General features: G+C 44.9%; 1 protein-coding gene across 8 annotated transcripts in view; it reads right to left on the bottom strand.

Annotated features, from left to right (window-relative positions):
- Nucleotides 1-27,061, bottom strand: part of ANKRD44 (ankyrin repeat domain 44) — a 219,667-nt gene that overhangs the window by 97,827 nt on the left and 94,779 nt on the right. For all 8 annotated transcript variants that reach the window (XM_054972776.1, XM_054972781.1, XM_054972780.1 and 5 more), the window contains exon 4: nt 15,464-15,534. In XM_054972776.1, the coding sequence (XP_054828751.1) occupies nt 15,464-15,534 (71 nt within the window). The remainder of the gene's footprint in view (nt 1-15,463; nt 15,535-27,061) is intronic.

The raw sequence follows: 27,061 nt of genomic DNA, 5'->3' as shown, positions 1-27,061 counted from the left end.
CGAACCTGAAAGTTCTACCTGAAGAGATTAACCTGAGAAGTCAGCACCAATACCAGGGCGTGTATATGCATAACTAATGGAGATTTCTGCCAAACAAACACAAAACTGTGTATTGCAGGCGGATTTCACATTATCGCTGTAGTGTTTAGCAATAGAAAGGTTGCACTTCAAATGCGTAATAAAGGAATAACAAACCTATCTGCTCAGGACGGTCTTATCCATATTACCAGCTATGATTTGGGAAGCAAAATCAGCTGGTATGTTGCAATTTTGGAGTTGTTAAAATTGCCACCACTGCAGGGATTTGCTTTTGATAAGCTGCTACTTAACCCTGACGTAACATGAGAAGAGCTGCTTCTCCCCCCCCCCCCGCCCGCCCCGCCGCCCTTTCATTTCTCTCCAAGTATTTTGTATTCTATTAGAGATTTATTTCAGTGGGCTTTGCAAGAAACCAGCACCTGAGAACTTTTGCCAGCTGACGAATAACGCTTGGGCCTCTAATCCTGGGAAACGCTTGGATTGATACGGAAGCTAACCACCTATCACAAAGGCAGTATAATTATCTAAATATTTATATGAATTTTGATATATAAATTTTCCAGGTTTTAGGAACTTTAAAGTGCAAAGTGCAACGTGTGAATCATACAAAATAGACAGAAGTCATAAAGAACAATACACATTCAGTCAATTAACAAGGACAAGCCATTCAAATTATGAACAGTCCAACTGGTGAGAGAATCACTTATTGTTATTCATATATCTCATTTTCAAAGAGCAGACCATTCTCCAAATGGAAAAGGAGCTGTAATCACTTCTGTATATTTTGTATGATTCGCACGTTGCACTTTAAAGTTTCTACAACCTGGAAAATTTATATATAAAAATTCATATGAGATAATATAAAAATGAGATATATAAAAATTCATATAAGTAGATAATTATACTGCCTCCTTGTGATAGTTGGTTAGCTTGCTTGTTTGTGGAGGTGCCCCGGTTGTGCTAGCATTAGGATTGATATGGAGGCAACTCCACTGGAGCAAACTTTTCTGGGGGGGGCGGGGGGGCTTCCTCAGCAGCAATTCACAGGCATGCATTATGTTCACTTAATGTTTGGAATGGGACACCAGCACCGCTAGGTATTCCATCCATCCCACACAAGTCTCTAAAAGGCACCTGGTGTCACTGTGAAATGGCTGTCTCAGCCTGGGAACATTCCTTCATGCTTAACTCAAAATCCTCTTTCCCTTCAATTTTGCTGAATTGTTTTGTGTTCTTTTAAGTACCTACAAACAGCACTGCTAGATTTGTGCACCACGGACAAGGAAGGCTAGAGCCGTTTCCTAAAGCTCTTTAACTTTGCTAAGCTCCGTGCAAAAGCCATTCATTCTCACAGCAGAGCGGCAGTTTTACTCTGTGCTCCGTTTTGCAATCAGAAAACTGCTCTATACATCTGTGGTTGAGATGGGGATCATAACCAAGCTCAGGCTCAAGACTCAACTTGATATACAGCATTAAGTTAGTACACTGTGTTATATAAATCAGATGCAAACATTTCAGAGTCCATGTGACCATTAGGCATAGCTGCTCAAAAAGTGGTTTAGCTCCAAAGCTGTGAACAGATAGAATTCTCAGATCCTGGTGACTTTAAAAGCATTTGTGTGCATGTGATGTGCTGTCAAGTGGCCTCCAACCTATGGGAACCCTATGAATGAAAGATCAAGATAAGGAGCCGTGTTCGTCTGTCTGTAGCAGTAGCACCTATAAGACTAACAACATTTGTGGTAGGGTATGTCTGACATCAGAAACCACAACATTCAAAAACCAGCAGGGGAACATTTTAACCTTCCAGGACATTCAGCAGTTATCCTGAAGAGGAATTTCAAAGGGAGCTTAGAAAGAGAGGCTGCTGAATTGCAACTGATAATAAAGCTCAAGACAATGCATCCACCTGGACTGAATCGAGACCTAGGCTTTTAATCTCATTACCAATGCTGATTTCTCCATACCCACCACCCCTCTGCATACCCCACCACTGGCTTTTCTCATCTACCTGTTATTGTCATTTGGCATCTGAAATCACTCAACTCTCCAAGATATAAGGGCAGATGGACTCACATTCTAGCTGTATCTGAAGAAGTGAGCTATTACTCATGAAAGCTGATACCGTACCACAAATTTTTAGTCTTATAGATGCTACTGGACTCCTGCTCTTTTCTACTGCTATGAATGAAAGACCTCCAAAACGTCCTATCATTAACAGATTTGCTCAGATCTTGCAAACTGGAGGACGTGGCTTCTTTTATTGAATCCAGCCATCTCATTTTAGGTCTCCCTCTTTTCCTACTGCCTTCCACTTTTCCTAGCAATAGCATTTAAGCAGACTAATAGAGAATGAGGACACTTTTGTCCAGAAAATATGGTATCATACATGCATTACATGGTGTCATAGTTTGAATGCTGGACTAGGATCTGGGAGACCCAGATTCAAATCCGCATTTTGCCCTAGAAAATCACTGGGTGACCTTGGGCCCGTCCCATGCTCTCAGCCTAACCTTACTTCACAGGATCCTTGTTATGAGGATAAACTGGAGAAGGGGAGAATGAAGTTGTAAGTGGCATCAGGTCCCCATTGGAGAAGGGGGGAGAAAAGTGGGATATAAATGTATAAAAGAAAGTAAAATAAAACAGACACCCAATAAGCACATGTGCAGAAAGCATTTTGCATTCCAAGTTGTATTAGGATTTCAAGGGGAAATTATAACAAAATATGTCATTATTATCCTCACAGCAATCACCCTGTGAGGTGGGTGGGGCTGAGAGAGCTCTGAGAGCTGTGAGTGACCCAAGGTCACCCAGCTGGCTTCAAGTGGAATCAAAGCCAGCTGTCCAGATTAGAGTCCTGCCACTTTTAACCACTACACCAAACAAATTATGTTTGACTAGCAACAAAGTCCGTTTGTGGGGGAAAATACAACGGGCTCTAGAAAGGGGGGTGGGTGGGCAGGCGGGTATTCCCACCTCCTCTCTCACTAATCCCAGCTGGATGAAGGCTGGAGGGGAGCGGGCATTGCCACCTGCTCTGTACCTGATCCTAGCTAGGTGAAGGGGAGGCAGGAATTGTCACCTGCTCCACTCCTGATCTCCGCTGGTTGAAGGCAGAGGGCAGGCATTGCCACCTGCTCTGTTCCAGATCCCAGCTGGGTGAAGAACAGACAGGCATTGCCTCCTACTCTGCACCAGATTCTGGCTGGGTGAAGTGGGGGGGGGAAGCATTGCCACCTGCTCCGCGCCTCATTCCAGCAGGTTGAAAGGGGGTGGGCATTTTCTCCTGCTCCGCGCCTGATCCAGGCTGGGTGAAGGGAGAAGGGCATTACCACTTGCTCCACTCCTGATCCCTGCCGGATGAAGTTGGGGGTGGGCATTACCTCCTGCTCTGCTTCTAATCCAGGCTGGGTGAAGAGGGGTGGGCATTGCCTCATGCTCCACTCCAGATGCCAGCTGGGTGAAGGGGGAGGGCATTGTCACCTGCTCCTTGCCCGATTCCAGCCAGGTGAAGGGGGCGGGCATTGCCACCTGCTCCGCTTCTGATCCCTGCTGGGTGAAGGGGGAGCAGGCATTGTCACCTGCTCCGCTCCTGATCCCTGCTGGGTGAAGGGAGGCCGGGTATTGCCCCCTGCTCCACTCCTGATCCCAGCTGAGTGAATGTGGGGGATGGGCATTGCCCCCTGGTCCACTCTTGATCCCAGCTGGGTGAATGCAGGGGACAGGCATTGCCACCTGCTCCCCTCCTAATCCCAGCCTGGTGAAGCAGAGGCAGGCATTGCCACCTGCTCTGCTCCTGATCCCAGCTGGGTGAATGTGGGGGGTGGGCACTGCCACCTGCTCTACTCCTGATCCCGCAAAGAAAAGAAAGAGGCTGCTCCTGTTCAAAACTGTATATAATGAGAGAAAAGACTCACAGGAGCCACTATTCAAAACCCATTTGAATATATAATTACAATCAAATATATTAATGCATTTACTATTCAATGTTATTGATCACAGTCAAAAATATTAATGCATTTACTACTCAATATTATAAAGCATATATGAGCTATTCAATAAAGTTAGTCCAGGGTTTCCATCGTGTATATATGTGTGTTCTTTGGCCACGAGGAACAGCAGAATCTTCACAAAGTCTTCTTAAACGAAAAATTACCAGGTGGAACAGGTTCCAAAGCAAATTAGAAATTAGCCACGCCCAATCTGGGGCCGGCTAAACTCAGATTTCGTCCCCTTCTTCAGGGGCGTGGTTCATAACTGTAACACAAAATTAATTTTTCATTACAGTTATGAACCACGCCCCTGAAGAAGGGGACGAAATCTGAGTTTAGCCGGCCCCAGATTGGGCGTGGCTAATTTCTAATTTGCTTTGGAACCTGTTCCACCTGGTAATTTTTCGTTTAAGAAGACTTTGTGAAGATTCTGCTGTTCCTCGTGGCCAAAGAACACACATATATACACGATGGAAACCCTGGACTAACTTTATTGAATAGCTCATATATGCTTTATAATATTGAGTAGTAAATGCATTAATATTTTTGACTGTGATCAATAACATTGAATAGTAAATGCATTAATATATTTGATTGTGATTATATATTCAAATGGGTTTTGAATAGTGGCTCCTGTGAGTCTCTACTCCTGATCCCAGCTGGGTGAAGGTGGGGGATGGGCACTCCACCTGCTCCGCTCCTGATCCCTGCTGGGTGAAGGGAGGCCGGGTATTGCCCCCTGCTCCACTCCTGATCCCAGTTGAGTGAATGTGGGGGATGGGCATTGCCCCCTGCTCCCCTCTTGATCTCAGCTGAGTGAATGCAGGGGACAGGCATTGCCACCTGCTCCCCTCCTAATCCCAGCCTGGTGAAGCAGAGGCAGGCATTGCCACCTGCTCTGCTCCTGATCCCAGCTGGGTGAATGTGGCGGGTGGGCATTGCCACCTGCTCTACTCCTGATCCCAGCTGGGTGAAGGTGGGGGATGGGCACTCCACCTGCTTTGCTCCTGATCCCAGCTGGATGAAGGCACAGGTTGGGCATTGCCACCTGCTCCACTCCTGATCCCGGCTGGGTGAATGCAGGGGGCGGGCATTGACACCTGCTCGACTCCTGATCCCAGCTAGGTGAATGCAGTGGGTGGACATTGCCACCTGCTCCCCTCTTGATCTCAGCTGAGTAATGCGGGGGACAGGCATTGCCACCTGCTCCACTCCTAATCCCAGCTTGGTGAAGCAGAGGTGGACATTGCCACCTGCTCTACGCCTGATCCCAGATGGGTGAAAGTGGGGGGCAGGCATTGCCACCTGCTTTGCTCCTCATCCCAGCTATGTGAAGGTGGGGGGCAGGCATTGCCACCTACTCCACTCCTGATCCCAGATGGGTGAATGCAGGGGGTGGGCATTGCAACCTGCTCCCCTCTTGATCTCAGCTGAGTGAATGTGGGGGACAGGCATTGCCCCCTCTCTGCTACTGATCCCAGCAGGGTGAAGATGGGGAGCAGGCATTGCCATCTGCTTCACTTCTTATCCCAGCAGGGTGAAAATGGGGAGCAGGCCTTGCTATCTGCTTCATTCCTGATCTCAGCTGGGTGAAGGTGGAGGGTAGATATTGCCACCTGCTTCACTCCTGATCCCAGCTGGGTGAAGGCGGGGGGGGGGGAGGCATTGCCACCTGCTCCACGCCTGATCCCAGCCTGGACTTCCTGCCATGTTGCGCTGTCTGGAGTCCTGGCTGCCTCATCTGGGCTTCCCTCCACAGCAGTGCCCCTCTGGAGGCGCACCAGGGTAGGAAGTGAGTTGTCTTGAATACGCTTAGCCTTTTATATAGTAGGATATTTAAGCACTGCAAGCTGTGCAAATTCGTATTTCAAGCCGGGTATTCATAAGTTTTGATGACATTGCTTCATGTATCCCACTATTATTCATGCCAAATAGACTTGGCAGGATTTCATGATTCAAAAACTTACAAAGTCAGTTTGACCAGAGAGGCCACTGAGACCAAAGAATGAGAATGATGCTACTGGTAATGACAGATGTATCATTCCACTCTGAAAAACTGCCCCCAGATTAAATGTACACAGAATTGCAGGCAAAGCCTGAAGGTCTCTGCAAAATGACCCATTTATGTCAAGGTTCTTTCAGTGCCTTCTTATCTGCTCCATACAATGCAAACCAAGTGTCACTTTAAGGAAAATCTCTGCCAGACGTTTGGAAAGTGGTGAGTGGACTGCTCTTGCTTCAGTTAAATGTAAAATTTGATTTTAATAAAGCCTACCTTCTCCCCTACCACAGTTCTGGATGCCTTATTGGTGGCACGCACGCACAAACACACACACATCCAGCTGTAATGTTGATCAGCAAACTGTTAAATTGTAAGTGATAATGATCAACTTACGGGTTACAGCAGGGGGCCACAATTAGAAGTAATTAACTACCTAGATGGAAAACAACTGAAGTGAACATCTATATGATCTGCTCCTGAAAGAGCTGAAGCTTAGACTTTGGAGTATTCTGAATTCTTCTCCATGACCAGCTAGCTTTCCCTCCTAACGCCTGACATATATTGTGGGGAAGACCCCTGCTAGCTGAGTGCATGTGTTAGGTGATGTCAAGTCACTTCTGATGGTAACCCTATAAATTAAAGAGCCTCCAAAATGTCCTATCATTAACAGCCTTGCTCAGATCTTGCAAAGCGGAGGCTGTGGCGTCCTTTACTAAGTCAAGCCATCTCGTTTTAGATCTTCCTCTTTTCCTACTGCCTTCCAATTTTCCTAGCATTCTTGTCTTGTCCAAGGAGTATTGTCTTCTCATGATGCAACCAAAGTATGATAGCCTCAGTTTAGCCATTTTAGCTGCTGGAGAAAATTCAGGAATGATTTGATCTAGAACCCACTTATTGGTCTTTTTGGCCGTCCACAGTATCTGCAAAACTCTCTTCCAGCCCCACATTTCAAACAAATCAGTTTTCTTCCGGGTGGCTTTCTTCGGCAGCAGCTAAACAGGATGTGGCTGAGTTTCTGTTTCTCCTCTACACACAGGTATGGAGGGAGGGAAGGCGGGAGAGAGGCATTGACTCCAGAAGCTGAGCTTCTTGAATACTGACTGAGAGCTCACATCGGTTCTTAATATACAAACTGTTCTACAGCGCCACAGTCAGACAACCAACAGAAAATCATCCTTCTGTGAGATATTAATAACATTTCAAAAACTTTTAGAACAGTGCCGTTTCCACACTGCTCACCTTCATACAGAACAGGGCACAGCGTTGTGAAAAAATGGTGGAAGATAGCGTCTTCTCGCGCAAGTTCTGCACAACGTAGCACAAAACTCGCGTGAGAAGACGCTATCTTCTGTGGTTTTTTTGCGACGTTCTGCAGCATTCTGGATGAAGGTGAGTAGTGTGGAAACGGCCTAGGTCTCATAAAATTTTATTTATCTGTTTGCAAAATTATACCCTACCTTTCTACTCTCATTAGGCAGGCGTACAAGAAAAGAAATGTCTAAGGAACACGGTTCTTACAAAATTAATGCAACCTCTACAAACAAAGGCAGTGATCCCAAGAATGCTTTCCTGGAATTAAGTTCCCGCTGAATAAAATGGGACTTTTTCTGAGTTAACCTGCTAAGGCCTGCTTCCCGAACACTCCAATCTAGGTCAACTCCACCATCCAGAAGAGAGAGAGAGCTATCTGCTCCTGTCATACTTTTTTTTTTTTTTTTTTTATAATAGTTTTTTTATTTTCAATATCTAACATACAACTACTACATACATACATACCCTACAAAACAGTAACTACAAAAGACTACAATAGCACAAGGGGTAGGAAAGAAGAGAGAAAAAAGAGAGAGGGAGGGAGGGGTGGAGAAAAGGGGAAGGTACCCTACAAACACTAAACACTAAACACTACATTTCTGTTTTCCCTTCATACTGCCATTATTCAAAAGTTAAAGCTTTATATTATATTGATGGAGTGGTTGACCTTACTAAATGCAAATTACAATTTAATTTCAAGTTAGATTTTTCTTCCCCTCCTGGGTCCCGGACGGAGTTCTCTCTGCGCAACTGCAGCCGCAGTGCTCGTTTCCTCCCCCTCCCCCTCAGGCTTCTCCTTTTCGTCTAGCTTGGTGCACTGGAATTCTGGGTTCCTGTCCTCAAAATCCCTTAGTTGATCTTCTGATAATATCTTAAAGGCTTGATCTTTATGGGTGAACCAGATTCCTTCTGGAAATAACCATTTGTACTTTATTCCACGTTCTCTCAGAAGAGCTGCGAACTTTTTATACTTAAAACGTCTTTTCCGGACTAGAAATGGGACGTCTTTCAATATCTTAATTTTATTGCCCAAAAAGTCCAAATCCGCATTATATGAATTGTATAGGATAGTGTCCCGGATCCTCTTAGATGAAAAATCGATGATGATCTCGCGCGGCAACTGACGCTTCATTGCATACTTTGAAGTAGCCCGACGGGCTTCCAAAATGGCGCTTTTAACTTCTTCTTTAGTTGCCCTCGCGGGTATCGCCAATAGTTCCGAGACAAGACCCCGTAAGTCCTCGTTTTCCTCCTCTTTCACATTCTGGAGGCGCAAAATTGTCTGTGTTCGTTCCACTTGTAGCCCGATCAACTGATTCTCCACCAGTTTAAGCTCTTTATTCGTAGCCTTCACGAGTGACGCACTTTCCCGAGCAGACTTCTCTGCCCCCCCCGCTGCTTCCTTGATGGTTTTCACTTCGCTCTCAATTAAGCCCACCCTTTGATCTGTTTCATTCAGCTTGTCAACAAAGGGTTTTATAGCTTCACCAACTGCCCTCCGTACAATTTCCTCCAGCGATTCTCCCTTTAAGGCAGCCGAAACTGACTTGCCAAGGGCAGGACTTTGTTTTTTTGTTGCCATTTTGGGGGGGGGGCACCAACCAAATTTTGAGACTCAGCAAAGGGGAAGAGTGAGCCTTCTTAGCTTCAGATCTCACCTCTCCTTCACGTACGCTTGTAATAACAGAAGGAATTCGCTTACTTGTAGGCTCTCGCCTAGTTCTGCTCTTTGCCGTTTCTCATGGCCCGGCAGCACTCGAGGCGCCGCGCACGTCCGCCGGCCTCCGTAGGGACAAACGGGCAATTAACCCCCCGCATCGATTCCGGGGGGCTCTTCCCGCAGCGTCCCGGACCCAGCCTCCCTCACTGGGAGTTTTGGGGGCTAATCTTCGCAGATCAGCCGCCCGGACAGGGTGCTCGGCCGCTTCCTCTCGAGCCAGCGAAGAGGAGCGTCCGACATGGCGGAGAAAACGAAACCGAACCCGCTCCTGTCATACTGACTTACTGTGAACGAGAAATTTCAGAACATGCACTTCGTCTCTTTAAACTACCCTTCTTAGCTCATTAGCCACAGCAGACCTTTCTCCATAAGTAGACTGACAGCCACAATCAGGGCTTTTTTTCTGGGAAAAGAAGTGGTGGAACTCAGTGGGTTGCCCTCGGAGAAAATGGTCACATGGCTGGTGGCCCCGCCCCCTGATCTCCAGACAGAGGGGAATTTAGACTGCCCTCCGCGCTGTGCGGAGGACAATATAAACTCCTCTCTGTCTGGAGATCAGGGGGCGGGGCCACCAGACATGTGACCATTTTCAAGAGGTTCCGGAACTCCGTTCCACCGCGTTCCAGCTGAAAAAAAGCCCTGGCCACAATAGACTTTTATACCCTGCCTTTCTCTCCAGTGGGGATCCTAAACAGCTTATACCATTTCCCTCTCCTTTATTTTATCCTCACAACAACCCTACGAGATAGCCTAAGAGTATGTGACTGGTCCAAGGTTACCCAACAAGCTTCCACAGCAGAACAGGGAATTGAACCTAGGTTGCCCAGATCCTAGCCCATCACTGTAACCACTACCCCACGCTGTCATGGACTACAGTCCTGCTCCCTTCATTAAAAAAAACCTTACCAAACCAGTCCATTATTCAACAGCACTATTTCCTTGATAAAAATGCCCTCCTGAACAATTCTGTTTTACATAGTTTGCAAAACGGCAGAAGTGTGGGAGCTTTCCTGGCCTCCTCAGGCAGGCCTTCCACAAGGCAGGGGCCATAACAGAGAAGGCGCGTATAAGGGCAGCCACCAATCTTATCGAGTTGCAGGGTGGGGCTCTGCTCAGATCAGAGAATCGTTCATGGAGAAAACCGGAACAAAATCCATGCAATACTTTTTATGTGTGTGTGTGTGTGTTATGTGCTGTCAAGTCGCCTCTGACCTATGGCAACTCTATGAAGGAAAGACCTCCAAAACGTCCTATCATTCACAGACTTGCTCAGATCTTGCAAACTGGAGGACGTGGCTTCTTTTACTGAGTCCAGACATCTAGTTTTAGGTCCTCCTCTTTTCCTACTGCCTTCTACTTTTCCTAGCATTATTGACTTTTCCAGAGAATCTTGTCTTCTCATAATGTGACTAAAATACGATAGCCTCAGTTTTGTCATTTTAGCTTCTAGGCTTGATTCAGGCTTGAGAATTCAGGCTTGATTTGATCTAGTACCCATTTATTTGTCTTTTTGGCTGTCCATAGTATCTGCAGAACTCTCCTCCAGCACCACATTTCAAATGTCTTCCTGTCAGCGTTCTTTATTGTCCAACTTTCACATCCATACATCATAATGGAGAATACTATTGTTTGAATTATCTTGATCTTGGTTCCCAGAGAGACATCTTTATCTTTAAGGATCTTATTTAGCTCCCCCACAGCTGCTCTTTCAAGTCTCAATCTCCTTCTGATTTACTCGTTGCAGTATCCCTGTTGGTTGATGATTGACCCAAGGAATAGAAAATCTTGGACAATTTCAGTTTCCTCATTGTCAACTTGAAAATTCTGTAAGTCCTCAGTAGTCAGAGCTAGTTTGGTGTAGCAGTTAAGAGCGTGGGACTCTAATCTGGAGAGCCGGGTTTGATTCCCCACTCCTCCACTTGAAGCCAGCTGGGTGACCTTGGGCTAGTCACAGTTCTCTGGAGCTCTCTCAGCCCCACTCACCTCACAGGGTGTTTTGTTGAGGGGATAATCATAGCATACTTTGTAAACCGCTCTGAGTGGGCATTAAGTTGTCCTGAAGGGTGGTATATAAATCGAATGTTGTTGTTGTTTTGTCTTCTTGATGTTCAGATGTAATCCTGCTTTGGCACTTTATCCTTTAACCTTCATCAGTAGTTGTTTCTTCACTATTTTTTGCCCGTATCATAGTGTCATTTGCGTATCTCAAATTGTTAATTTTCCTTCCACCAATTTTTACTCCAGATTCTTCTAGATCGAATCCAGCTTTCCTTATGTTACGCTCTGCATAGAGGTTGAACACATAGGGAGATAATATACATCTTTGTCTGACACCCTTGCCAATTGGAAACCATTCTGTTTCCCCATATTCTGTCCTAACAGTAGCCTCTTGGCCAGAGTACAGGTTGCAGATCAAAACAATCAGATGTTGTGGCACCCCTATTTCTTTTAACACTATCCATAGCTTTTCATGAACCACATAATCAAAAGAGTCCATCAAAATCTTAACAAGAATCTGTCAACAAATATGGAAAGCAAAACAATGGCCCACAGACTGGAAACTCTCAGTCTACATTCCAATTCCAAAAAAGAGGGATGCCAAAGAGTGCAGCAACTACTGGACCATCTCGTTCATTTCCCATGCAAGCAAAGTGATGCTCAAGATTCTACAGCAAAGACTCTTACCATTTATGGAACAAGAAATTCTGGATTCAGGAAAGGAAGAGGCACTAAAGCCCACATCACAAATTTACAATGGATAATAATGATGATGATGATTGATGATGATGATGATAGATTTACATACCGCCCTTCAGGACAACGTAATGCCCACTCAGAGCAGTTTACAAAGTATGTTATTGTTATCCCCACAACAAACACCCTGCGAGGTGGGTGGGGCTGAGAGAGCTCCTAGAAGCTGTGATTGACCCAAGGTCACCCAGCTGGCTTCAAGCGGAGGAGTGGGGAATCAAACCCAGCTCTCGAGATTAGAGTCCCACACTCTTGACCACTACACCAAACTGGAACGCACCAGGGAATTTCAGAAGAAAATCAGCATGTGTTTTATAAATTACAGCAAAGCTTTTGATTGTGTGGATGGATCTTTTATGAAACACAATCAAAACGCCACTTTGATTTGTCCCAGCTGATTCAGTTGAGCCTCATAAAAGGTATTATTACATGGACTTTGTTCTTGTGTTCGCATTTTACAGGGACCAATATGACCGTTTACAACTTTTCACTACCTGCCTTCATCATCGATTTCCTTGTATACATTCATTCAGAAGCAACTGCTCTCTGCCTGTAAACTGCACGTTGATCTTCATCAGAGACTGTCGACTCTACTTATTTTCCAAGACAAGTAGAATGTATTACCTTTCCAGCACAATTACAGCGCAACATGGTGACCTAAAGATCGCACGTATCCATCCTGAAGAGCAATTTCAAAAGTCCACGTAAATTATTATAAATGTCAAAAGAAACTTCTGTTAATTATCTTTTTTGTTGGCTTTTTTCGGGTGGACTTTACTAGTAAAAGTGAATGCATCTGATCTATGCAAGCTGGGTCATTTCTCTCAGCAGGCCACAAAAGAGATTGCTTGGGGCAGCAGAACTAAAAGGGCACCAAAGTCCAGAAGGGGGCACCTCTCTCCAGCTGAACTCTTGTTTCTACAGACACTATAATTGTCTATGGCAGCTGAAGCCCAGAATAGGCACTGAAAATCATCCTCCATCTATCTTGAGGAACATGTACTGAAAATATGGCTGGCAACTGAATTGTACGGATGGGGTCTCAGATGCTTTGCTAATAAGTTAGGGACCGTAGACTTATAACAACAGCAGCAGCAGCAGCAGCAACAACAACATTCAATTTATATACTGCCCTTCAGGATGACAACACCCACTCAGAGCAGTTTACTAAGTATGTTATTATTATCCCCACAACAAACACCCTGTGAGGTGGGTGAGGCTGAGAGAGCTCTGAGAGAGCTGTGAGTGACCCAAGGTCACCCAGCTGGCTTTAAGTGGAGGAGTGGGGAATCAACCCAGCTCTCCAGATTACAGTCCCACACTCTTAACCACTACACCAAACTGGGTCTCATCACTATATTGCCTTACATATTATCTCTTGCTTTCAATATGTACTCCCAGGGCTTTTTTCAGTGGGAATGCAGTGAAATGGAGTTCTGGCACCTTTGAAAATGGTCACATGGCCGGTGGCCCTGCCTCCTGATCTCCAGACAGAGGGGAGTTTAGATTGCCCCATGCGCCGCTGGAGCGGTGCGGAGGGCAATCTAAACTCCCCTGTGTCTGGAGATCATCTGGAGATCAGGGGGTGGGGCCACTGGCCATGTGACCATTTTCACTGCAGGTGATTTAAACTTTAAAAAACTCCCCCCCATTCCAGCTGACCCAAAGTGACATCATTGTGTGGTCCTGAGTTCCACCACTGAGTTCCACCACCTCTTCCCAGAAAAAAAGTCGTTTACTCCTATGTACCACCTGTGCTCCATGTTGTCTAATGTCAGTCCTAGAATCAATTATGTTCTGTTTCAGTATTTTTTTCTACTCTGCATTGGATTCTTGCTAATACTATATATTTTAAAATGGCATTGTTTATGGAAATGTCCTTGATACTGTATTGAAATGTACTTGTTACTGATTGTACTAATCTCATACTGTGTAATCCACTTTGAGTCTCAGTGAGAAAAGCAGAATATAAATGACATAAATAAAATAAGACGTCTGATGCAGAAAAAGTGGCATAAAAATAATTATTGATGCATTTGCTGATTTTTTTTCTCTGAACTGTCTTCTCCCAAGCTGTTGGGTTGTTGAAACCTATGTCAGATGCTTTCACTATCTGTTAGCTCTTCCTCCACTGAGAACCCAGCCAAAATGGCCCCGGGTGGGAATTTGGGAGACAGGGAAGAAAGGTCTTTCTTTAGCAACGTACACTTTTAATTTAATAATAATGCATTAAGATAAATATTTAAAGCATGATATGAGCTTACTTTCACTGTTGTTAAGTTGTCCTCAAATACATTCTTGGCGCTAGCAGGAGGGAAATTGTTGGGCCGGGGTGGTGGTGGAGGGAGGAAGAAAGCCAGAAATGTATTCTTGGGGGGGATACAAAAGCAATAGTAAGCTCCGCCCTTATTTGTTTGTTTATAATATTTTAATGCTGCCTCTGCAGGAACCTGCCTGAGGTGGCTTACAAAATAAAAGTAATATGGAGTTCCTCTTTAGTTACTAGGGCTAGTAGCCATTGATGGACATTGACAGATCCTCCTCCATGAATCTGTTTACCCTCCTTTTAAAGCCACCTATACATGTGGCCATCACTACGTCCACTGGCAGTGGGTTCCCCAGTATAAGTCCCCATTGCACAAAAACAGAATATTTCCTTTTGTCTGTCTTTCTTTTTTAAATGTTAAGTCCATCGCAGGATCAATGAATCACTGGTTTGAAGTTTCCTTTTTATTCTTATTGTAGATCTCCTGCAATTGAAACTGACCAACCTTCATCAATTTCACCTCTTAGCTAAGAGAAGACTGGTCAATTTCACCCCTAGCTAGGAGGTGAAATTGAGGAAGGTCAGACAGTTTCACTTGCGCAGGGCTCTCTGCAAAAAGAATAAAAAGGGAACTTCCCCTTGGTGCTTCCAAACCAGAAATTCATCAAGCGGCTGTTCTTCGTAAGACTACACTTCCCAGGGAGCCTTGAGGGATCCGATATGCTCCCACGCATGTCATGTAATTTCCCTCAGAGTCTCAGAACCTGCCTGTGCAAAAAAGGAATCCTTCCCACTGCTGAGCGATGTCATCCACCACTCTGCTGCTACTCTCAGCATGTATGCAAAGAGAGGTAGGGGGTGGAGAGAACTAGATGTTTGCATATGTAAACTAGCAGCAGGTACTGTCAAATAGCATCAAAAACTGCAGCTCTGTAAGAGGTTCGCAACCTATCAGATGGGGTCCCATGACCCAGCCAAGCGTACTGGCCCATGAGTAGGAGACAACTGACTTCAGGCAGCATATGACAAGACAGAAGACCTGATGACTGGCAGAGGCAGCAGGACCCCAAGGTGCAAGGGGGCTCCTGTCATGTGAGTTTCATGCCTCTTTCTTTCTGTCATCTCTAATGTTTACAGTTTTGAGGCACTTGTGGATTTCAAATTAAATATGCAGAATCTGTCATTTTTTCAAAACAACTATGGTTTATCATTTCATTACTTTGGTGGCATCTAAATTGTAATGCAACCAATTGCTAGAATACAGCTACGGGAAGAGCTCGTAACCGGTCACAGCTACCCAAAAAGGATGCTTCATTTTCCAGTGACCTAGATGAAGCGTGTACCTCACATGGTCACAATGCCTTGGATGCATCACTCACCTCGCTCCTTGAAGCAACGGCTCGGTGGAGAGGGGTCAGCCACATGTTGTCCTTGGCGTTGACACGGGCTCCTGCAAATTAAAAGCATACCTCTTAAGATGGTCTTTGTCAAAGAGACACTTGGCGATGAGGGTTTCATTACAGAGAAAGGTCAGTTTGCATGAGCTGAACAGGGAACAAGATCTGGGAGCCCACTCCAAACCCAAACAGCCTGCTGCCCAGTTGTCAGTGCCAAGGCTGGAACCAGTACACAGCAAGGTGGTGCAGCTGCCGGGGCATGCTGCTTCTGGTGGGGGCCAATGCTGCCGACTCCTTGTTAATGCATCTCCTCTGATGCATGCATGCACACCCGTCCGCTGCCTGCTCGTGATTGCTTCGTGACTTCTGTTCCCAGCTGCATGTGCTGCTTAGCGGTGATGAAGAACAGCAATGGGTGGCACACAAAGCACCAGCATGCCTGGTGGCCATGGCAGAGGTACTCCTAACGGCAACCACCACCCAGCACCGAGGAAAGGGCATGGAGGCAGTGGGGCAGCTCTGTCTGCAGTGGGTGGGAGAGCATGTGAGGGGCAAAGGAAGGATGCACAGGCCGGTGGGGGCATGTGGGTGGGAGGGCAAGAAGGAGAGCCTAGAGGTTGACATGGGGGGGCATAGACACTCTCTTCCCAGGGCCCCCAAACTCTGGAACTGGACCTGGCCAGTGCGTGTCTCAACATGGTAACAGGATTAATCTGACGCTTGAATAAGAGCTCAACTGTTTTTTCCCCAAGATTAGCACCTTCTTCTAAAGGTAAGGAGATGTGAAAACAACAGAACAAAGTAATCCAGGATAGGAACCTGCAACTTCCATGACAAGGGTATTCAAAAAGCAAGCAAACCACCACGTACCCAAGCTGCAGAGATTCTGCCACTGGGAATCAAGGTTCAGCTGGAACGCTAAGGAGAGGGGGGTTTGGAAACCGTTGGTTCGGATCCAGTGGTTTCCTTCCACCAATGGAGAAATCGTGCGCTGGATGATCTGTTGGAGGAAGGTACCTTCCTCCAAGTATGGCTTCCACCAAAGGAAACAAAATGCTTATTGTTTAGCAGAAGAAACCCTTGGGAACCAGTCCCTCGATGCCAGTGACACTTCTGAAGGTGGCCCTCATGGATGCCAGCACTGCTCGTGTGCAGAATAGTGAGAGGTGCCCACACCAGAACAGGCCCTGCCTAAGCACTTCTGCGGATCCCTGTATGCTGGTTATGTTGGCCTCCTTCTCAGTATCTGGAATAGGACTTCCCAGGTCACAGAAAAGGTAAGTCATTCCAACCCCCACGTCCTTTTGTTTTAAGAGAATACATTCCAATGATACCACACCAATGTGAAAATGTCCATCTAAACTTTTTAAAAAGGTAACATTTAGGGAGTGTACTTGATTGTATTTAAGTTTTTAAAAATCCAACATGTTTAAGTTTTTAAAAATCCAACATGTTTCCTTTTCCAGCACTGACTTTAAATAAAATAAGGCTCAAACAGAAGAACAAAAAAGTTCTCATCCCCCCACCATTATATGTAGACTGGGCACAAGGGCGAAAGTAAATTGGTAACAGTGAGCAGATAAGGAAGTAGACAAAGTGATACTCCCAATTTCTGCTTTGAGTCCTCCTCCCCTCCTCTGGGAGGGACAGTACTGATAAGAAATTTAAGTTCCTTCACCCCTGATTGTGTTTCATTCCATTTTCTTTTAATGGAGTTATGCAGAAGGTTGGGAATTGGATATTCCTTGGCCAAACCATCCAGATAATCCACCAGGAAAAAAATTTGCAATCAGAAACACACACACACACACACACACACACACACACACGGAAGTTGCTTATGTTTTTCACTGATCCACTACAGTTGCCAAACCAGCCACAAAATGGTAAAAAGCAAAGTGACCACAGTACAGAAATTAGCGTCAGTGTTATCAGTTTCATCATATTCTGGTTTCCGCAGCCTCTTCCTTTGCATGTTTTTCAGTATGTTGTTTCCCAAACAAACCTCCTTCACATCAGCTTCAGTACATATACAAGCAAAGCAGTTTTTCAGAACACTCCTGAAATAATTCAGCCCCATACAGAGATACTTACCTTATTTTCTCAGTCTCTCTCTCTCATGTGTGTGCGTACATGCACACACACAAACACAGAGTAACAAACTCAAAAGACAATTTCAGGTGGATAGCCACGTTAGAAGAGCAAGATTCAAGTCCGGTCGCACCTTAAACACCAACTACATTTTCTGGGTATGAGCTTTTAAGAGTCAAAGCTCCCTTCTTCAGATACCACCTGAAGATTCTCACATCCTGGAAATCTAGTTGGTCTTTAAGGTGCTACTGCACTTGAATCAAACACAACTCATTTAATATGTAGATAGGTAGATAAGTTTATTGCTTATAGCCAAAGGCCCTTACAATCTAAACACACAAACCACTCTGATATAAATATGTAAGTCATAACTACAAACAGGGCTCATTTCGACGGGGAATGCACAGGAACACAGTTCCGGTAGTTCCCCAAAGAGGTCACGTGTCAGGTGGCCCCGTCCACCTGACTCTCAGCCATTTGAGCCCATTTTGGCCTGGATTGGGGCCGAAAAGGCCCGGATTGGGCCTCTGATGGATGGTGGATCACTCTCCTGCTCAGCAGCAGCCCGATTTTGACCATTTTGGGCCCCTTTTCAACCATTTTCAGCCCCTTTTTGCCATTTTGGGCCCAATTTTGGCCCTGAATGGCCAGGATTGGGTCCAAAACAGCCAGGATAGGTGATGCCAGGGGGTGTGGCATATGCAAATCAGTTATGCTAATGACACACTTCTGGTGATGTCAAGGGGTGTGGTATATGCTAATGAGTTATGCTAATGAGTTCCTCCAGCTCTTTTTTCTACGAAATGACCCCTGACTACAAATATCAACAATTAAAGTGGTTTAACCAAAGTTAACAACATTACTCTCACTCAATGTGGCTCTGGCCCAAATATTCTTCGTAATATTAGAACTTGTTACAGATCAGTTCCTTGGTGCCAGAGATTATTTATTTACAGTACTGTACACCACTTTTTAACCAAAAGATTACAAAAACAAGGAACAACAATTTTAACTGAATGCCACCAAAAAAGCTGCTTAACAGAAGCAATACGATTAGGCTCTAGAGAAGGCTAATCTCAAATGGAACAGAAATTCCAAACTGCAGAAAGTGAAGGAGTAAGATTAGCCTCTAGGGAAAGCATATTCCACACTGATGGGGCAGCTGCTGAGAAGGCCCCACCTGAGACGGTATTCTGAACTCAAGCCTCAGTGGCAAGTCTTAAAGAGCGGGGGGGGGGGTGATCCTTACTGCTTTTCATGTTTCACTTCGACAGAGAGAGACCGAGATTCCCCAGCTGTCACTGGAAATGGAATCTCGTTATTCAAACCACCACAAATGGTTCATTGAGAGATTGTATAGCATAGAAGGACAGTGAAAAAAAATGTATTGCATTATCCTGGCTGTGTTTGTAAGTCCATGTGTCAGAAAAGCACCTGGAGCTGCCATGTTTGAAAAGGCATTGTTGCTTCATGGCATGGCTGCAAGATGGTCAGATTCTGCAAGGGGCCAGGTGCATAAAGCAACATTTTAATAACTGACAATACTCTCCCTGCACACCATCCTTCCAAGGCATTACCTTGGGTGGATCTCTGCTCATCTGATGCTCTGAATACCTGTCCATGGTGCTGAATCTAGCAAGGCGCCCTTGATCAAATGGCTTGTTGCTCCCAATACCTTTGTCTCTTCACACCCAAGACCCTCAAGCAGTTGTTTGATTGCTTAGGAGGGAGGAAAAGGAAAGATTATCTCCGAACTACAGGGCAAGGCTCTCAAGCAAAAGAGAGACGAGCAAGGAAAAGGCTAGGCATGAATTCGGGACACGTAATGCAGTAAACCTGCTTAGCATGGCTTTGAACCACTGTGCATGTAGTAGCCAATCTACATGTAATGAAGTCTCTCTCAAGTGATGTCTAAGAGTACAACAGATTCAATATGCTGCAAACTCCCCAATGCAGAACAACTGGTCAACATAACCTACACCATCTGGCCTACATAGGGACTGCTTTGAACCAGTTACAATGACAGACCTTAACAGGATCCCAGTATCTATGAAAGCAACTACTTGTGCGCTTGATCCTTGCCCATCTTGGCTGTTAAAATCAAGGAAAGCTCACACAAGTGAACCACTGAGATCTATTGTAAATCAATCGCTAACTCAGGGCAGTTTCCCCGGCTGCTCAAACAGGTAGTTATCCATCCGCTAATTAAAAAACCATCCCTAGACAAAACTGATGTGGCCAATCCAGTCATAAGCAGTTGGCCTGGCCTCCGCCATTTTAATAAGAAGTTCTGGATATGGCTGCTTGTGATATTAAAGATATTCAGGCCTCTGGAGTTAAAATGGCTGCGGTATTGCCACTAGAGAGCCTCCAACAGTTGCTGAGTCTCACCCAGGAGAACATGGCATGCATGGAATGCTGCACAGGAATGCGGAGTGATTGAGAGGCGATTGGATTTACTATCCTTCCAGCTCCAAAGGTGCCCAGTGCAACAAAGCAGAGTCTCACAGAGTCATCCCCACTTAAAACATTCCTTTCTCTTCTTCCGTGATGAGATCTCCTGTCCTCGATTGAGGAGCTAATCAAATGACATTCATAAGTATATACAGTTGTTCCTAGGAAAGTACAGTCCCTAACTAAAATCCATCAACTTAGCTCTGGTGGAATTCACTAACAAACTATCCCCTTTGTACAGCACTAGAACATGTTTTGCATTTGCTTTCACACACCCCGGCAGTTACCAATCAAGGTATTCAAACTTTTTGTCAAACCCAGGAACCGACCATTGGAGCCTTTGTTCTAATGGCTAGGTGGGCTCTTCCACCTCAGAACACATTTTACCTATAAAGGTAGAGCCCTGGCCTCATTCAAATTGTACATGCTTCCGGATCCACAAGTGCTGTTCCCTTGAGGTTTGCCCTAAGCCTCTTGTTCTCTTGGCCGAGGATGCTGGCCGTTCGAAGCTACTCTCTTCTCCCGCGGACTGGACCCCTCTTCAGGATAGGTAGATATATTTGCTCCCTCTTTCTCTATTCCCAATTTCTGACTAAGCTTCTTAGGACTCTGTGTGTGTGTAATTATTTTTACCCCGTAATCCTGCGTGTATGTGCATGTCATTTTGTTCTTAATAGAAGTTATTGTTGGACCTTAAGAACGAGCCTCATTTGCTACTTTGGGAAGGGACCTGGTAGAAACTGGTGACAGATCCCTGCGGTTACCAGCCTCTTGCATAGCCATTCTCCTTGCTAGCTAATTCCCCCACAAATCATTTTGTTGCAAGGAGACCAGTTCCGGTAACAGTCTCTAACCTGCCCTTTCTGGGCAAAGTGACTGAGAGAGCAGACGCTGACCAATTCCAGATCTTCTTGGGAAACTCCCAGGGCTCTGGACCCCTTCCAGTCTGGATTCAGACCAGGGCATTGGACAGAGACAGCACTAGTAGCATTAATGGATGATCTCAATCTGACTATAGACAAAGGCCATTCCTTCTTATTGCTCCTCCTGGATCTATCTGCAGCCTTTGACACGGTAGACCATGTCATCCCATTGAGGCATTTAGGAACAGAAGTGGGCATCAAAGGATGTGCCCTGGATGGGTTCAAATTGTTTCTCATGGAACAGACTCAAAGGGTTGCTGTCGGAGATCATCTATCTCCAGAATGGGAACTATCTTGTGGGGTTCCACAGGGCGCAATCTTATCTCCCATGTTATTCAACCTCTACGTAAAACCTTTAGAACTCATTCGCAGCTATGGAGTTGGGTGTCATCAATATGCAGATAGCAGCAAAAAAGAGAGTATCAAGTGGTGTCACAAAAGGTCTAACAGCAAAAACCATGTGACGTGTTTGACAACAATCAAACCAGTATATTTAATACATGAAACACATTACACAGTAAAACACATATACGCTAAAATAACAACAGATTCAACACCTCACATATGGAAAACCATTAGTAAAGTTGCTAAAATACAGGTACCACAAACTGATAAAGTGCTGGTGCTACAAACTGCTACATAAATTCATTGCACATTTATATAATTAAAGTGCAAGTGCATAGTAACAACTCAGCATATTCTTTTTCACAGGTCCTGGATAGCAACAGTCCAACAGTGAGTGAGAAATTCCAGTGAAATAAAATCAATTCTTGTTGTATATTATTTCATTTCTTGTTGTTATTTCATAATGGTTGTATGAAATCCAGCTTTCGGTTTGATTGTTGTTAGACACATCACATGGTTTTTGCTGTTAGATCAACATGCAGATGACACCCAACTCTGTACCTGGCTATCCAAGTCCCCACAGGATGCGGTAGAAATCTTAGATCACTGCCTGACAGTCATGGTGAAGCGGCTGAAAAATAACAAGCTGAAATTGAACCCAGACAAGATAGGAGGGTGGTATTGTAGGGAGGGGATCTCAGATGTTTCACTAATGAGTTAGGAACCATAGATTTCACCACTATGTTGCCTTATATATTATCTGTTGCTTTAAATATGTTCTCCTATATACTACCTGTGCTTCATATGGTCTAACGTTAGTCCTAGAATTGATTATGTTCTGTTTCAACCATTCTTCAACTCCGTATTGGATCCTTGCTAATGCTATGTCTTTGTAAACTTGTATTTATTTACCCCATGGCGTTGTTTATGGAAATGTCCTTGACACTGTATGGAAATGCCTGCCCTTTTCCTTGCTACTGGTTGTACTAATCTCACACTATGTAATCCGCCTTGAGTCTCAGTGAGAAAGGCGGAATATAAATGACATAAATAAATAGAGCTATCTCCTTTGGAGGCAGATGTTCTCCAGGGCTTTATTCCTTGCTGCCAGGAACTTTCTAAGTTTGTGATTGCAGGGATCGAACCCGGGACGTTCTTCACAAAAGGCTGTGGTGCGGCAGATAATTGTGCGCAAAGACCTGGAAAATCCCTTCTGCCACCACACCATCATTTCTGTCTAACAAGGCAGCGCGAGATCCTCTGAGTGAGCATAAACCTGTACAGCCCAGCTGACTTTGGCTTCACAGTGCCATTTTTATACATCTGGCTTCAGGTCTTCTACTTTACATCTGCATAATTTCTGTTTTAATGGTAATCAAGAGGCCCATTTGAGATCCGTCTCGGTGCACAGGACGTATGCTTTATTCATTAGATGCTATGTTTAGCAGCACGGCCACCGGTTCACATGCTGCAATTTAACTATGAGCATATTTCACCGAAAACCTCTCCTGAGTCTTGTGTGAAGTTCAATGGGCTGATTCTTTTCACAGGGACTTAGCCATGATATTGCTAGTGGTTGTAAATCTTTCCTGCACATATTTATCAACAACAAGGACAAAAAAATAATGCAAGTTTACACAGTCTGCTGTTTATCTGGATGAAATTAATCCAATCAATCCCTTATAAAGCTTTGCAAGCCAAATATTATGGTAATAAAATGAGTTATGATCAGGGCTTTTTTTCTGGGAAAAGAGGTGGTGGAACTCAGTGGGTTGCCCTTGGAGAAAATGGTCACATCGCTCTGCGGTGCGGAGGGCAATCTCAACTCCCCTCCATCTGGAGATCAGGGGGCGGGGCCACCAGCCATGTGACCATTTTCAAGAGGTTCCGGAACTCCGTTCCCCCGCGTTCCCCCTGAAAAAAAGCCCTGGTTATGATAAAAGATTCTTCTCTTGACACAGCAGAAAAACTTGCTTCTCATTTAAGCACACATATGTCACTACAGCAACAAAATGCTCGAGTCATAACCTTGGGCCAGTACAAGTGGGTACAAGCAGTATTGTGAATAATGATACTTCAGAGATTTAAAAACAAAAAACAGCCAGAAAACAAGTGTGTGGGGAGGTGGGGTATGGCATTGATTCCAGTCTAGTTTGGAACGAAAGGCTCATAAAACATGACCTTTTCATATTTTAGCTTGCGTAAAAGGAGATACATTAAGACAGCTACTCCGCACACAATTTCACATGGACAAGTTCTCTTGGAGCCAACTAAAAAGAAGTATAAATGAAATGGGGGATACATTTTGAGAATGATATTGAAAAGCATTCATGCTTCCTTTTGTTTTTTAGGCTTTATTTTTAAGACATGAAGGTGTCACTGAAACATTTCAGGCAAAAATAATCCCCACGTAGGAACATTTACACTGTGTTGTGATTCTCTGCAAAACAGCCCCACATATTACAATGTGTTGGCATTTTCCACTGGGAAAAAAACCATTCCCGTATTAGTTAACTATAATATGGAGGCAGAAGGCCAACACACACAGACAGAGAGCTACACACATACATACACATACATGGCTTCCTGTTACCCGAGCAGTAACGCTCGTAGATTTCAACAGCATTGACTTCTGTGGTTGCTTCAGTGCTGAACAGATGATACCTCTTGTGCCAGAAATCCACAAGTTTGTATGCTGGCGTATTACTCCGTTCGTGCAAGCAGACCAGTTTTGTGGCAAGAAAAAAACAACTGGTAGTGCATGTCTGATAATCCAAGGCAGGGCGGGGGGACCAGTAAAGGACAATGGCTTCAAGCCCTCCAGTCTAAGATACTGCACACTGCAGAACTTGGAAGGGAATACACTTGCATCTTGTTCCTGTTAATATTTTATTTTGAAAAGGAAGTTTTAAATGCTGCCATCATGGGGCAGAGTTAACAGTTTCTCTTTAAAAAGCAGACTGAGAATCACAGGGTTCGGTGATATTACAACAGCAATATTACAGCGATATTAAAGCTTGAATTAATAAAGCACATTTCAAAGTGTTTCATGGAGATTCTCTAATCCTTACAAATAGTCTTATACGACAGGTCCATATGCCTATAGTGACAGTGGGGGGGGGAGCTGAGGCCGGGAGATTTGTGGGGGGAGTCTAAGAGGACAACAAGTGAGTCGGCACTGAACAGCTGTAGTTAGCAGAATGAGATGGGGGGGGGGGGTTCAAGGAGAGAAGAAAGAATCGGAAGGGGCATATTAACCTGTGCTTCTTGCTCTCCTCCCTGTCCTGCCTGCATAAAACTGTAAATAAGCCTGGTTAGATTTGAGTAGGTCTGTTAGAGACAGAACGTTTGGGAGGTCTTTCATTCATAGGGTTGCCATAGGTCGGAAACGACTTGACAGCACATCACACACGCACAGGAGGAAGAAGCGAGAAAAACAGCCTGGGGGAAAGGAAGTGGGGGGAGGAAGTGTTTCAATAATTTCACCCATTACTTCCCTTCTTGAAGTAACTCCACCCTGCGTTTTTCTAGTCCTTCAGCACTAACCAAAATGTCTAGACTGGCCCCACGGCTAGACTTGGGTGGCTTTCCACAAAGACAACTTGTTCTGCCCCAGCTCTCAAACCACCACAGAGGTTTTCGAAAGCGCCGCACAACACCATCCCCCCCACCATTCCCCTTCTATTTTCTTCTGTGGTTTACTGCGATGTTTCCAGAACCTGCTTTGATTCAATGTTTTCCAAAAACACTGGCGTAAAATTGGGGTGTCCTGCAATGTGGATGGGAAGGTGCAGATTTCTACCCCTGCAGCACCATCTTCTTTTCCTATTTCATCCCACCTGCCACTCCCTCTCTCCCACTACTGGCAGACTGGTTGCCATTTTCTTTTTATCATTAGCAGGAATATCATAACACGATGCCAAGGAACACTATAGCAATAGACCTACTGCCAGTTTTTTAATGGTCAAGAACAACTTTCTGTGACATGGGGTGAGGGAGATGAGCAGAGAACTGCTCCATGTGGACGCTCAACCACCACTGCAAATGACCACTGCAAATGTGGATTCGCAGCAGCAATTAGTCCACAAGCTTATTCCAACATATATTAGCCTCCTTCCAAATACTGAGGTGGAACCAACCATCCTCCAAAGAGCCTTCCTCCACCCCAAGGAGGCTCCTTCCAACTTAAGTGGCTCTTCCTCCAACAGAAGAGCTGCTTAATTGAGAGAACGGCTCCTCAGATTAGAGGAAGACTTCAAAACTGAGTCAAGAGGGCAGGTGGGGTAGGGGTAACATCCACCCCACTTGTGAAGCCATTTTTTGCACACAGCTAGGCAATTGTGCAACAGGGATCCAATCCAAGCGTCACCCACTGCTGGTTTAGAAGTGATTCACATAACCACAGACCGGCTGTCCTAGATTTCACTTAACTTCTGGTGAACAAATTGGTCAAGATTGCAATTTGCTATGCCACCTTCCAGAAGTGGGTAAAGCAACAACCAGACCTGCCTGGCCTTAATTGCCACTTCTGACCAATTCCCTGCAAGCAAGCTTGGAAACTGGGCAAAGAATAACTAAAGTGGCAACCACGTTCTCTAGACCAGCTCTCAGAAGAGTCAGATAACGTAGGACAGCCCAGGAACACGTTCACATTGAACATGTTTTTGTATTTGCCCTCTACCTTCTTGGTACTTGCACTGTACCTTCTAAAGTCTGGGAGAAGAAAGATACTACGATAACAAAGGAAATACATTTACTACACAAATGTCCACCAAGACCTACCTATGGAGTATATTTAGGGTTTGTCTAGCTCAAAAAAGGCACTTACGGGGAACACAACAAAACAACACCAACAGTTCCCCTCTACACTATAACTTGACCTGACATATTTACGAGATATGTCAGGTCATGCTAGCGGCATGTCGGGCTGGGATTCTTGCCAGCTGCTCCCAGGACAGATTGGACCACGTTAGAGCCACGGACGTGCCATCTTGGTTCCCTGTGGAGAATTTGGCTGGCTTCCTTACTGTCTGTATATATCACTGCTTTGGGACATTCTAACACTGGAAATTTGAATGTTTCGATATACTATTTGTATGTTCTGAGAGATTGTGTGGACAATGGATTCTGGTTGTGATTAATTTTGGATATATTTCTAACAGATTGGACTTGATGTTATATTTATGTGATGGTTTATGTTTGATGGAATTTATATTCCTTACATGTTGTTGACTTTTCATGTGCATTGCTTATTAAATGTATACTGATTTACAGTGTATAGTTATAGTATATAGTTATAGTGTAGAGGGGAACTGTTGGTGTTGTATATTTAGGGTTGCCGGGTCCACCAGGCAAACCAGTGGAGAACGGGGACTTATCTGGCTGCAGGGAGGGAGGGGGGAGACTCAGCAGCAATGTCATCACAACATGCAACATGCTGACATCAATACCATGCGCCTGGAAATGACATCATCACGTCACAAGGGGATGCTGGGAACGTTCTGGTATTTGGGCAGAACCGTACGGTTAAGAGTTCTGCCCAAACACCAGAGCATCCTCGGCATCCCTTGGAGATGCACTAACTTCCCTTCCCGGCACACAGAAAGTGACATCAGCGCACTGAGACACTGGTGAGTACACACAAACCCATTTCCTACCACTTTTCCTCCACCAGCCATGTGGGCAGCAGGGGATCCCCTGTCCCGACTGGGGGAATGGTAAGCCTCGGTTTACTGTTCTCACCAAATCATTATATTTAATTAGTATT

The sequence above is a fragment of the Eublepharis macularius genome, chromosome 2 (assembly GCF_028583425.1).
Source record: "Eublepharis macularius isolate TG4126 chromosome 2, MPM_Emac_v1.0, whole genome shotgun sequence".
Classification (NCBI taxonomy): Eukaryota; Metazoa; Chordata; class Lepidosauria; order Squamata; family Eublepharidae; genus Eublepharis; species Eublepharis macularius.
Note: the sequence above shows the minus strand (reverse complement) of the source record. Positions and strands in the feature narration are given on the sequence as shown.